This window comes from Acipenser ruthenus, chromosome 8, assembly GCF_902713425.1.
Source record: "Acipenser ruthenus chromosome 8, fAciRut3.2 maternal haplotype, whole genome shotgun sequence".
NCBI classification, from domain to species: domain Eukaryota; kingdom Metazoa; phylum Chordata; class Actinopteri; order Acipenseriformes; family Acipenseridae; genus Acipenser; species Acipenser ruthenus.
Window position 1 is genome coordinate 18,750,791 of NC_081196.1, and position 12,753 is coordinate 18,763,543.

Consider the following 12,753-nt stretch of genomic DNA (forward strand, 5'->3'; position numbering starts at 1 on the left):
TGCCGACGACACCCAGATTTATTTCAAAATGAGTTCAGATGATGTAAACGTAAACTCCAGACTATCAACTTGTCTTGACAAAACAGGGGCTTGGATGTCAAAACATTTTTTTGCAGTTAAATGCAAATAAAACTGAATTTCTTTTACTTGGCTCTACATCAGCATTAAATAAAATCCTACAACCAATGACCTTTGGCAGCCCCCCACCCCCCCCATTAGCTCTTCGCAAGCTGTGAAAAGTCTTGGAGTCTTATTTGATTCTACTCTTAGTTTTCAGCATCACATTTCAACTGTAGTGAAGTCTGCTTATTATCATTTGCAGAATATATCTCAGGTCCGTTTGTATCTTACAGAATCTGACATAGAAATGTTAATTAATACGTTTGTTTCATCCCGTCTGGACTACTGTAACGCGCTATTGTCTGGTCTACCTTGTAAACTTATCATTCGCTTACAGCAGGTTCTAATACAGATGCTGACAGGTACACAAAGATTTGAACATATTACACCTGTTCTTGCCCGCTTGCATTGGCTTCCGGTGAAGTACAGAGTTATTTTTTTAATTTTATTAATGACACTTAAGGCTGTCTCTGGAAATGGCCCTGCTTACATTAATGATATGCTTTTACCTTATGTCCCTGGATGCCAGTTGAGATCTGCTGATGCTGGGCTTCTGGTGACTACAATGATAAAACATAGCTCTTGTGGTCATTATGCACCTGTATTATGGAACAATCTTCCAATTGAAATAAAGCTGACTCAATAAATGCATTTAAATCAAAGCTTAAAACACATCTTTATGCAGAGGCCTTTTTGTAGATTGGGATGGCCTATTTTAGAATTTTGTTAATATGTATTTTATTTATTTATTTATTTATTTTATTTATTTATTCCCATTTGTTTTTGGATTTTTTTTTATATTTCATTGTATATTATATTATATTATTGTATCGTATATTTATTTGTCATGTGCAGCGCTTTGGGATGCCTTGGTATGAAAGGTGCTATAGAAAATAAATTTGATTGATTGATTGATTGATTGTTTTAACTACTGTAGAATCTTAGCGAGTTAGTCACAGAAAGTTTCCTTATGGTATTGATTTTGTGTTTTCTTAAAGATACTGCTGGATAGTCATTTACAAAGTGCAGAACTACACATAAAATCTACCATTTTGCTCATAAATATAAATATACCTGTGTCTGTTTTTGTTTTTAAGAACTTATTTTAAAATAGAGTGCAGGGAACTTATGTTAGATAATTCAGTTTGATACCTTATCAATGGACTTATACAGTATACTATATATGTATTAACATAGATATTATAAATATGATAAAACAACAACATATTATTGTATTTCTATCCAACTAAGCTTCTATCCTAGCTCTAACAATGATTTTCTCTTCTTGGTCCTCATATTTCAGAATTCTAATTAGGCTTACAATAGACAGTAATTGGGGGGGGGGGTTCAGTTTGTATCTGAGAAGGTGACACCGCCATGATTAAACTAATGAGCTTTAAAATAACACAACAAAACAAGTGCCATTTCTATGGGCTGTACTCATTGTCGCTCTGGAAGCTATGTGTCTGCTGTCTTTGTGCTCTAGCTCGGAGCAGGTGGTTCAGCTGAGTAAATACATCTTTAATGAAATTACAGGCTCCCTTGTAGGCCACACTTGCAGACACAGTCTGATTAGATGAATGTTGTGCCAAGGAATCGAAAGTGGCAGCCAGTTCGGCAAGCAAGTGGATGTTTAAATAAATGGTGGCGCCCTAGCTATAGTAGGCAAGGCTTAAAGGCAATTCTTTCTGTTCTGCAAAGAAAAGCCAGAACAGATTGCAGAGAGAACAATTCCTGTTTAACCTTAAAACTGTCAGGTTCCATTATTCCCTAAGAGGGGACAGCTCCAGGGAGCAAGAGTTTTTGTTTCTCCAAAGTCTTATCATTGAGTAGTATTTTATAGGTCCCTCATCCAGCTATAATTTGTATTCACTACTGTACCCAAAACTTGACCTTATCGAGGCTTGCCAAGACACTGTTGAATTACTTCCAAATCCACTTGCCGTCAAGATAAATTAGTTAGAAGAAGGGTCCGCTCTTTTTTTTTTTTTTGACCGAATAGGCAGGAGTCCAAAATCTCTGTGTTATTTAGCCTTATTAGAAATGCACTGAGGGCCAAACACTTAGCGAAGCACTCATATGAAAAAATGTTTAATTTTGTAAAGCTGAATGAATTGTTCTGAAATTTTCACTTCAGCACATAAGAGGTGCCAGCTGGGTTTTTCCTCTTCTCAACAGATTCATTCCATATGTGAGATGGTGTAGTAGTACTTCATGGAAAATACTAGGCATTTTATGGAGATTGGCAGCCAAGTAGTTTAGTCAGTTTTTTCCATGTACCGTTGACATTTGTTATTCAATATCTTAATTGGACCGACATGAGAAAAAAGTAATTTATACCGTATGATGACACATATTTGGTCCTGAAAAGCTTGTATGTATGTGGTGACATGTACAGTGGTCCAATATCTTTGGTTTCTGTATCCGTTTAAAAGGTTTCATTATAAATCTCACATGGTAAGGTTTTTGGGGGTGGGACCTAGAAAACTTTTCAGTGAGGGAGAATTCTACAGCTATGGCAGAAAATCTTGCATCACCCTATAGAATTAACAAATGTCGCTTCATAAAGTCGAATGAAACCTGATGAATAATGTTACATTAACATTAGGGATGCACCGAATCCAAATTTGAGATTCGGACGAATACTGAATCCATCTCAAAAGATTCAGCGACTGCTGAACCGAATACTGAATCTACAAAAACTGTCAAGTAAAACTGAAGGAAACTGTTGAATGAAAAACAGACTGGCAGCTAGTAACAAGGGTCACGCACAATCTATTGTTTTCAGTAAGATTTCAGTTTGAAACTTACACAATTTATCGCTAGTCCCCTCCCCCCACAACAGAAATGTCAAAATACAGAACTGTTTACTTTATCTTTACAAGAAAGGAGAGCTACATCTTTGCCATAACCCACTATTTTCTTTAATGACATTTCAACCTGTGTCACCTGATCTGAGAGTAGGGTTGACACCAGGCTCCAGAATCTCAAGACACTTTAAGGAAAGTCAGGTTTTGTAACTCATCTCTTTAAACTGCAGTGTATTCAGTAAAGTGAGTGTGAATTGTGCGAACTGTTGCTAAATTAATTTAATTGTTTTACTTGGTTGTTACCAAAAGCACACACATGCCTGCGAGGATCCCTAGTTAACATATTGAATTACAAACTGCTTTGTAGTTTTCCATATACTATACATATACGAAAAACATAAATTGAAAAAATTGACATTTCGAAATCTAACATAAAATAATGTGCTACTATTATGGCATCCGGTAGACTTTTGTGATATAATTTTGTAGTTTCTTTCATTAAATGATGTTAAATAAAATATCTAAATTATGTTCATATAGTTTTTTTTTTCAATGATGCCTCAATCCTAAAATTCTAGGTGATGAGAAACTTTTGGCCATAGCTGCAGGTGGATAAAGTGCATCAAAACCCCTGGCTTTTAGTTTTATGTAGAAAAGATGTTATAATTTCCTACCTCATTAAATCTCATTTAAATGAGCACTCTTGGTCAGATTTGTAGAAATGAATGCACCTTTTATATGGCTATTAGTCTTGCCTTTGCATTAAAGGGTTGTAGTGTGTCATTTTAAAACTGTGAAAAACAATATTGTTAAATGTGAGGCAGTACTGTGTTATCACCCATGGCGTGTGATACATTGATCCAAAGGACATGAAAGCAAAGGAAGCAGAACATTGTGAAATGTATACAAGTTGCAGGTCATCTGATTTCCATTGGAGTCCAGCTTCTGCAATACAAGGGGGTTAAGTGGCTTGCCCATAGGTGCAATGTGTCTATCAGCTCTTGGTGTCAGCTCTAACCAATCATAAGTAAGCTAATTTCTGCCAAAAAAGCATATTTCACCCCTGTCTCAATGGAGAGTTTACATAATGTATCTGTAATCACATTCCTGATATAAGAAAGATCAGAGTATACCCAGCTCCCTGCAAACATAATGATCTGCTATTCTTCTTTCTCAGACATGTTTTCATGAATATATAAAGACCATCTTGTGGATATGTACTGTAGACTGGGCCTTTAATATGCCAGTGGCAAGCAGTCAAGCTGTTCTGACGAACACCATTGCAGCCCTAATTTCATTTATTTTATTCAGTGAATCTCTGAACAGATGGCGGTAGTTTTGACACAATTTCATTTTCAAAAGTTCTGTCTTCTTCACCCCCTTTTTTGGGAGGTGCTGGCCTTTTTTTTCCTTCCCATTGTCACAGCTGGGTACCAATCAATCTCAATTCACGGTACAGTGATGATAGCACATGTTGTCTGGGGGCCAGATCTGATTGGTGTGCATTTTTCAGCAGTGTTTCATATCAGAAAAAAACATGTCTGGGTGGCAAGGACTGTCAGCATACTATTGTAGAACTGCCATTAATCAAATAGAACAACAATGAGCACATTCATTCGAGCCACTGACTGTCCAATTTTAATATCAAAATCCCTCCTTCATTTTCCTTGTAACATTTTTATTCAACAGCAGTTTATTTTCCATGTGCTTTGGTTTTAATTAAGTCTGGCTTTACCCACACACATATTATGCAAGTGTGTGTCTGCGGGTTTGAGAAAGCAGGGCAGTGTTAGGTCTGTGCTCAGTGTGGCAGCCAGACAGACCTTTATCATGTATAGTCATAGGGTGATGAGAAGTGGTAATTGCCTTCGGCTTGCCCTAAAGTATTCAGTGGCAGATGGGTCCGAAAGCCTTGGAATGAGAGCTTTTGATTTTCATTTTAGCTTATAAACCCCAGTGGTAGAAATATTGTCAACACAGGGACCTGTAACAAGTACAGAGAGCCTCCCTTTCACACTGTGCTCACTGACTTCTAAACCAAATGGTGGTACAGCTTGAGCTGGAGTCCCTTTACAGATGCACTCATATGCTGTTATTCTGTTATTGTGTTTATGTATTGCAAGTGTTTCCTTTCAATTAAATTAAAAAATACCTCTATTTATACATATGCAAAAATCAATGTAGTATTATATGTTGGTGTTGTGAATTGAATGAATCAGGCTGCTGTCACGCACAGTGTCCAGTGTCATTCAGTCTTGAGCCTGTTCCAATTAGAGACTGACAACTGATGGCTTTGTCCGCTGGGGGCTAAGCTGAGTACACTAAACTTGGAGCACACTGTAATTGTTAGAGGTCTGTTCTAGAGTGCAGTACAAACAGGAGTTTAACATCTATCCAATTCTCTATCCAGATATTTTTAATAGGCTTCTGAATATTTAATGATACAGACCTGCGTTAAGGGTATACCCACTATTGCTTTCACGCTTTATTTCACAGAATTACTAACTGGATCCCCAATTAACATTTCCTCTTGAACTCCACATTAGTATTCCTCACTATTGCTATTTTTATTCTAGTATAGGTAACTCCCAATATAAAGAACATTTCACCATTAAGACCACTGTCCGTTTTTTTTTTCTAAGATCTCCTTTTACTATGACCAAGTCTTTATTAAGATAATTTTCATCTGTAGATGTAATAGATTCCACTGTATTATTCCTTTCTTTCCTGTCTCTCAGCAGCTACCAGGTTTATCCCCTCCACTTTTTTAATTATGAATTGCTGAGTTGGCAGGCTACCACACAGGGCAGAGGAACATCATTATAGCTCTGAAATGATGGAACCCTGTCAGGATATGTTCAAATCCAGGGGCTCCACTCTGTGTCTATCAAAACTTACACACAATTAAACAAATAAATGATGGAAACATCATGCAGGGGAGCATGTTTAATATCCAGTCATGAAATGAAATAAACTTAATCAAGTGAAGAAAACTTTGGAGTTGAAAAAGACTGTGCTACCTTCATAAATGTGCAGAAGCAGTGATTTAGAACCATCTTTTTCAAAGTACAAAGTACAAATGCACAGGAAAATGTTATCTTTATTTTTGCTACCTTTTATATTAATGTTTTCATCTGCCTTCAGACAGTCAAGGGTCTCCAGCTACCTGCATTTGCTCCTTTGTGACAACCCATTTGAAATAAAGTGCAGCAGTAGTGTTGCTAGGATATATATGATTTCCAACACACCAAATATAATGTTTTTTTGTATTCCTTAGCTATGACATTAAAGAGGATTACATGCTTCGCATAAAAAAGGCTTCCAGCAGTGATGAAGGTACCTACACATGTATTGCTGAGAACCGTGTTGGAAAAGTGGAAGCTGCTGCAACCCTTACAGTCAGGGGTAAGTAATACATCAGAAAGTTTCACCAACATTTAATAGGATTGAAACAACACACTGTATACTACTTCAACATGAGGTGCTGAGTAACAAAACTTCAGAGAAAAAAACAAGCAGTACATCATATTTTTCAATTTCCTCTTGAAAGATGACCCCCAGTACAAATATATTTCATTATTAATCTGTGATATTCATTGAAAAATCAAAATATACATTTGTATTGTGGTAAATCTGCACTACAACAATTGAAGATAAACAAAATGGGCAGCAAAATAATATTAAAGGAGCTGGAATATCATAGGAATCACATATATAAATACCTTTTATAATGTGAATTTTCGTGTTATACTGGCATGGTAAATTTGAAAAAAAAAATAATAACAAGTGCAAATAAATAGGATTTGTAAGTATTTGTGGTGCTATATGTATCACAAAACACATCAGTAATGATTTATCTGAAATAGAAATGAAAACGCAACTGCTACACTATCAAAACCATATAGCAATGGGTATTTAATATGCATGAGCCAATAAAATGACTTACATACTGTAGGTCATGCAGTAATCTTAAATGAGATTTTTAACAAGACCAGTAGGCAACTCTGCTTTTCAGATTTAAAAGCATGCCAGTAAGAAAACAGTGTTTTTCTTTGCTGCATTATGGCCTCTCAATTCCAGAAGAGGACCACGGCCCATTTGACTGTGTATAGGACCTCTTTAAACTAATCAGATTGAAGAATTGGGGCAGTTCATTCCTTTTATTTATCTAGAAGATGTTTCATTAGGTTCACATGGAATTCTGGCTCCTTCTTTGTTTTTATTATCCTAATTCAGTTTGAGTACACAGCACCTTTGTAAGACAGATACAGATGCCATTTCACAGTTTAGTGGTGCATGCTGAAGGTTTTCTGTAGAGGTGGGAGAGGTTAATCAAAACATTTTTGCCATAATCTCTGTTCTTTTTTCCCCATGCAAGTTGAATCAAATGTTCAAGGTCCCTGTGGAATGGTTTAATAATACAAAGGGGAGGGGTCAAATGACCTGTGAGGCCGGATTCAATTTTCCACTTATTAAATGCATGGATTTGATTCAGTTTAATCTGCTGAATGCAAAACAGAGCACCTTTCAACAAGGTGTTTCTGTGAGGAAATTAAGACATTTAAGAAGAGCTTTTTTTTTTTTTTTTTTTACGAAGGCTGAATACACACACAAAGTCTGGTATAGAATAGCAGGAATGAAGTGTGCACATACCTTAATTGTCAGCAACATATCACCTTCATAACCTGAAGAAGCACTAATATTGAGGGATTACAGCAAATTCACCTGTTTATTGGTTTAACTCAATCAACTAACTGAATCCTGAGATCACTTGTTGTTTCTAAAACAAAAAAAAAAAACATTACTTCATCCACTGAAAAGGAATAGCAGACACTGGTAGTAGATTGTTTTGTTTTGTTTAATGTATCCAACCATTTTGCTGCTTTTGACCCCAGTTAGCAGATAATACTTTTAAAAAGCACATATTTTGAGGAAACTTTCCAGACCCCTCCTTTATTATTTATTTATTTATTTTTGTGACACACAGCCAAATCACATACTGCACAATACACTTTATCAGTAAGTAGTGGTATGCCTTTATAAAAACATTATGGTAAAACCAATGCAAAGACTGCAAAAGCATTTTATAAGCATTCATTTCTCTATTTCTAATAAAAAGGTGTCAGATTAGTGATCATTTTTAAACTTATATTTCCATGTAAATACAGTATTTATGTGTAATAATAGCATATTGTTAATCACGTTTTGTTACATTGCTGTTGTTTTAGTCCAGGGGTGGCCAACCCTGGTCCTGGAGAGCCACAGTCCTGCAGGTTTCTGGGTATCTTTAAATCATTAATAACTAAAGACCTGGAAAGAATGTTAGTGTTGACCAATTAAGAAAATAATTGGTTCAATTAAGTAATTGAGAACTCAGGTGGAACAGATTTTATTTTTATATGAACACTTAACAATGTGGTGTAGTTATCATCGGATAATGTATTAATGTATAAACTTTAATGGGCAGCAGTGTGGAGTAGTGGTTAGGGCTCTGGACTCTTGACCGGAGGGTTGTGGGTTCAGTCTCAGGTGGGGGACACTGCTGCTGTACCCTTGAGCAAGGTACTTTACCTAGATTGCTCCAATAAAAAACCCAACTGTATAATTGGCTAATTGTATGTAAAAATAATGTGTAAAAAACAATGTGATATATTGTAACAATTGTAAGTCGCCCTGGATAAGGGTGTCTGCTAAGAAATAAATAATAATAATAATAATGAGAATAATAAATAAATTATAATATCCAGCCATCAGGGGGTGATATTTTTTAAGTATAAAATTGGATCAAAGGCAAAAAATAACATTTAACCACTTCAACTCCAGATGTAAAAATGAAACCCCTTCCCAGGAACCAGATTTTGAAAATAATAATAATGTTTTCAAACCTGTAATTGCTATAAAATGTTAACATATGATGAATAAAACACAAATAAATGACCTAAAATTGTGTTAACCCTTTATGCTGCTGTGTACTACATACCCATATTCAATATAGAGATAAAAACACGTTTTTTGTTGTTTTTTTTAACAATGAAAATAAAAACGCTGCTAATAACAATAATAAACAGTAAACAGTAATTATCAAATAAAAATCAAAACAACATCTAAACGTGTGCCACTATCGACTTGCTCTGTGCCATTTATTGAAATATTCAATACAACAAAACCCAGGGTTGCCTTCGCAACCATTGAACAATTTCTTGTGTCTTTTCTTTTGTTTTCATTTTCATAGCAGACCCTGCACCTTTGTTGCAGTCTCTGCTTCCCTTGTGTTGGAGGGATAGTCACAAATGCGTGTACACAGCTACTTTGCGCAGGCATTGTGATGGATCTGGCTGAAGCATTGCCTGTACCCAGTGCTGTGTTTTGATAGTATTTCGTCACAGCACTGCCATTTCAAACCAAACAGCTTCCCGTTTGCAGCTGGCTTACCTGTAAAGTAGCTGCATGCTCTTTTGTTTGTACAGTTTGTACTGTTCTTGGCTCCACATCCACTTCATCATCATCGTTGAGCGATACCTCAGCATCGCTCTCGCTGGTATCGAAATCCTCCGAACCAACTTCACTCCAGTTGCTCATTATAGAAAGACCACGTATGTTGCCATGTTTAGCTTTCGTTAAAAACTATATAAATTACAACTAAACAAGTAAAACTAACAATAAAACAAAACATAATAATTTAAAATACTATATATATATATATATATATATATATATATATATATATATATATATATATATACTTGGAAAAGTTGAATGGCTTAACGCAATATATCTCAGTCTTCTAAACGCCCACAGGTAGATTGGAATCGCTACATGACACGCAATTGGATACAAATGTCACCTGACCCTCCCCCAACTTTCATTGCACATTCTACAGTACAAGCACTGCCTTAGAGAATGAAACCTGAAATGCTAGACTGAGAAACCATTCATAGAATAGAATGGGAAACTTGACGTACGCAGGTACGGCATGGTACTGTAAGTGAGTTTTCATTTGATGTACGTGCGTACGTCATGGTGTTGAAGTGGTTAAAAGGAGGAGGAGCACATCTTTAGGTACCTCAGAACCACTTGCCCCACTTTTAACATAAAGCTAAAGTTGTTTGTGGGCTGAATGTGTCTATTAGGATGTCATGTTCAATTGTTGTTTATGATATCCAAGGATCCTTGAAATACAGTTGTCCCAACCCTTCCTTAATTATTTAAAGAACTAATACAGGTTGTGGAAATACTGAGGCGGGCCTTTGCATGTCTTTGACCTCTTTAAGAAAAACGTAATTCATCAGTTTTTTCCTCGTTGAATTGTGTACACAGAGCACATGTCATTCATTCTGACTTTATTTTTTTTCCTATTTTTTCTGTTATGTTTTGTTCTGTTCTTTTTATGTTCCCACCACACCATTGTTCTGTGTCCAGCTCGCCCTGTTGGTAAGTACCCATCCTTAAACCCATTTGTGCATGAGCTTCAGGCAGTGCTTGAAATCAGGACTCATTATTAACATTAACCAACGCACAGCAGTACAGTAGAATAATATGCAATTGCTTTATTAGTATTAGTTATTTCCAGTCTTGAAAAAAAGCTTATTCAGTTGTGTCCTTTTGTACTTATTACAATTTGCTTTTCCCATAATACTAACCTGTTAAACAACTAAACCTGAATTCATCCAAGTTAAGAAGCCACCATGGATACTGTTACAAGGGCTGTTATCCCTGTTTATTACAGATTGTTGTCTCAGATTTGTTATATAATTAATCTTGAAATTAGAAGCCGTTTTGAATTGCTTTTTCGCACCTCCATTACAGTACATAGCAAAAGAAAGGCTGCCCTGGCTTTTTAAACATGGAACAATGGATTCAAATCAAAGCTAAACTGAAACAATTGAAGAATTTACTTTATATTTCTACTACATTTGTTTTTTTCTTGTAATTGAGTATATTCTGGCTTCCTAAAAGATCATGTCTCCTTAGGGTTGCACTCAAAGAAACAGCCCCACCTCCTCAACTATACTTGTTCCTAAAGGTCCCTGATGTTTTCACTGTCATTGACAGATTTCCGTAGTAACCTGGCCTTGCTGTCAAAAGCCACCAATGTCGGTTGTTACTGAACGTGTCTTTAAAACAGAATTAGAGGAAAGGGTTATAAAAGCAGCACAGTGAAATATTTTAAATAAGTTTGTGGTTGTTTAGTACAGGGCACGCTTTTACCATTATTATTATAGCTGTCATTTTAAGGAAAGGGGCTAATGTGTGGGCATAAGTTTAATTAAAACACTGTCACCCCATTTATCTGCATCAGGAAAAAAAATAATAATAATGGAGAACTGTGACTCGGTTAAAGTAGCCCAAGGTCTAAAGTGTGATTGTCAGAAATTATTAGGTTGAAAAAGCTCTGAAAATTAAACATGCAGTCCATCCACTGGAAGGAGACAGTAATTGCTTTACCTCTTTGAATAAAATATGATTGAAAGAAAAAGGGCCTTCAGAAATGTATTTGTTTTAAACATCCAGACCTTGGGCAGATGTGTTCCATCATGAATTAAATATCTTGTCTGATAAACCATTTCCTTTGAGGTGAAGATGACTTTAATAAATCATTAAAGTCTCAAACCAAACGAGCTGCCATTTTTAGAACTTGAAGCTCAACTGAGTAATTGTCATACTACATCCCTTCAATAACATAAAGGTGTGCTGTTTAAACATTCATTCATTCATTCACTGTTTTCTTTACTCACAGACAATTTTGGTAGTTTATTTTATCAAGAAGGCCCATATCATAGTGTATGAAGCTGTTAACATTTTATAATTTGAAAAGAAAGCGTGCTGTTCAAATACATTTTGTATTTACTATACAGTACTGCATTTATAGATCCACTTTCACAGCTTGTCGGGCACTAAGAGACAGCTCAGTTTGCCATGATAAGACATTCATTTTGTACAGTACAGTAGTGGTCAAAAGGTGACGTTTCTTTCAGAAATGTAAGGCGCTTATAAAATAATAATATATGACTCAGTAGATGCTTTCTGCTTTCTGCGTCTGTAAGAGGCCAGCCTTGAACAGCTTTCTCATTACAAAAATCGTAATAATGCTTCAGAAATCTCAGATCTCAAAACTCAAATAGGGTTATACGTACATAAAATTAGATTTGACTTAGGGGTAAAGAAATGGTTGCCACCCAAAAGCCTTTGAATATAAAATAACTTGCATGACTGCTGAAAATACCTCCCTCATAATTTAAAAAGATGCAGTTGACAAACCCTCAGGCAGTAACACAATAAAAATAAAACTCAGAATACAGGTTGGCCTCTTAAACCATCACATCTCAAATCTGATATTAGTAATGTACTGACAGAGTGTGGAATATGTTAGCTATCTATATATTTTTTTATTGCTTTTTTAAAATACTATAAATGCCCCAAAAGCAATATGACAATGCATGACCTTTCCATTCAACAATTTAGTGTTTTGTCTAAGTACTCCCAGGGAAAAAAAAAGTGTATCCTTATTAGTTCTGAAGGGGAGAATTTGATTGTTTAGCTTTGCTTTGAATTCACCACCATTTCTTTATTTGCAGCTGAATGAACCCTGGAATGTATTTACTTCATTCATAAGGTTTAAATAAATTTGCATTGTTGGATATCAAAAATGTTTTTCAGATGTGCATAGGGGGTGGGGGTGGGGGTGGGGTGATCTTAGCTGGTTAATTGCCAAAGGTTTAACTGGAGGCCTGTATGAAATGTTGGCATACTTTACCCTTGTAGACAGTAATCCATGTACTAGGTGACATAAAACAAATTAAGCATTTTGTTTATACAGCTACAG

At 35.7% G+C, this 12,753-nt stretch overlaps 1 protein-coding gene across 10 annotated transcripts in view; it reads left to right on the forward strand.

Annotated features, from left to right (window-relative positions):
• The window catches only part of LOC117972773 (roundabout homolog 2-like), a 722,560-nt gene that overhangs the window by 635,144 nt on the left and 74,663 nt on the right, over window positions 1-12,753 (forward strand). For 9 of the 10 annotated variants that reach the window (XM_059028671.1, XM_059028676.1, XM_059028672.1 and 6 more), the window contains one exon: window positions 6,208-6,335. In XM_059028671.1, the coding sequence (XP_058884654.1) occupies window positions 6,208-6,335 (128 nt within the window). Of the gene's footprint in view, window positions 1-6,207; window positions 6,336-9,715; window positions 10,362-12,753 lie in introns of those variants that run through there. The other variant, XM_059028681.1, reaches the window with a different exon arrangement.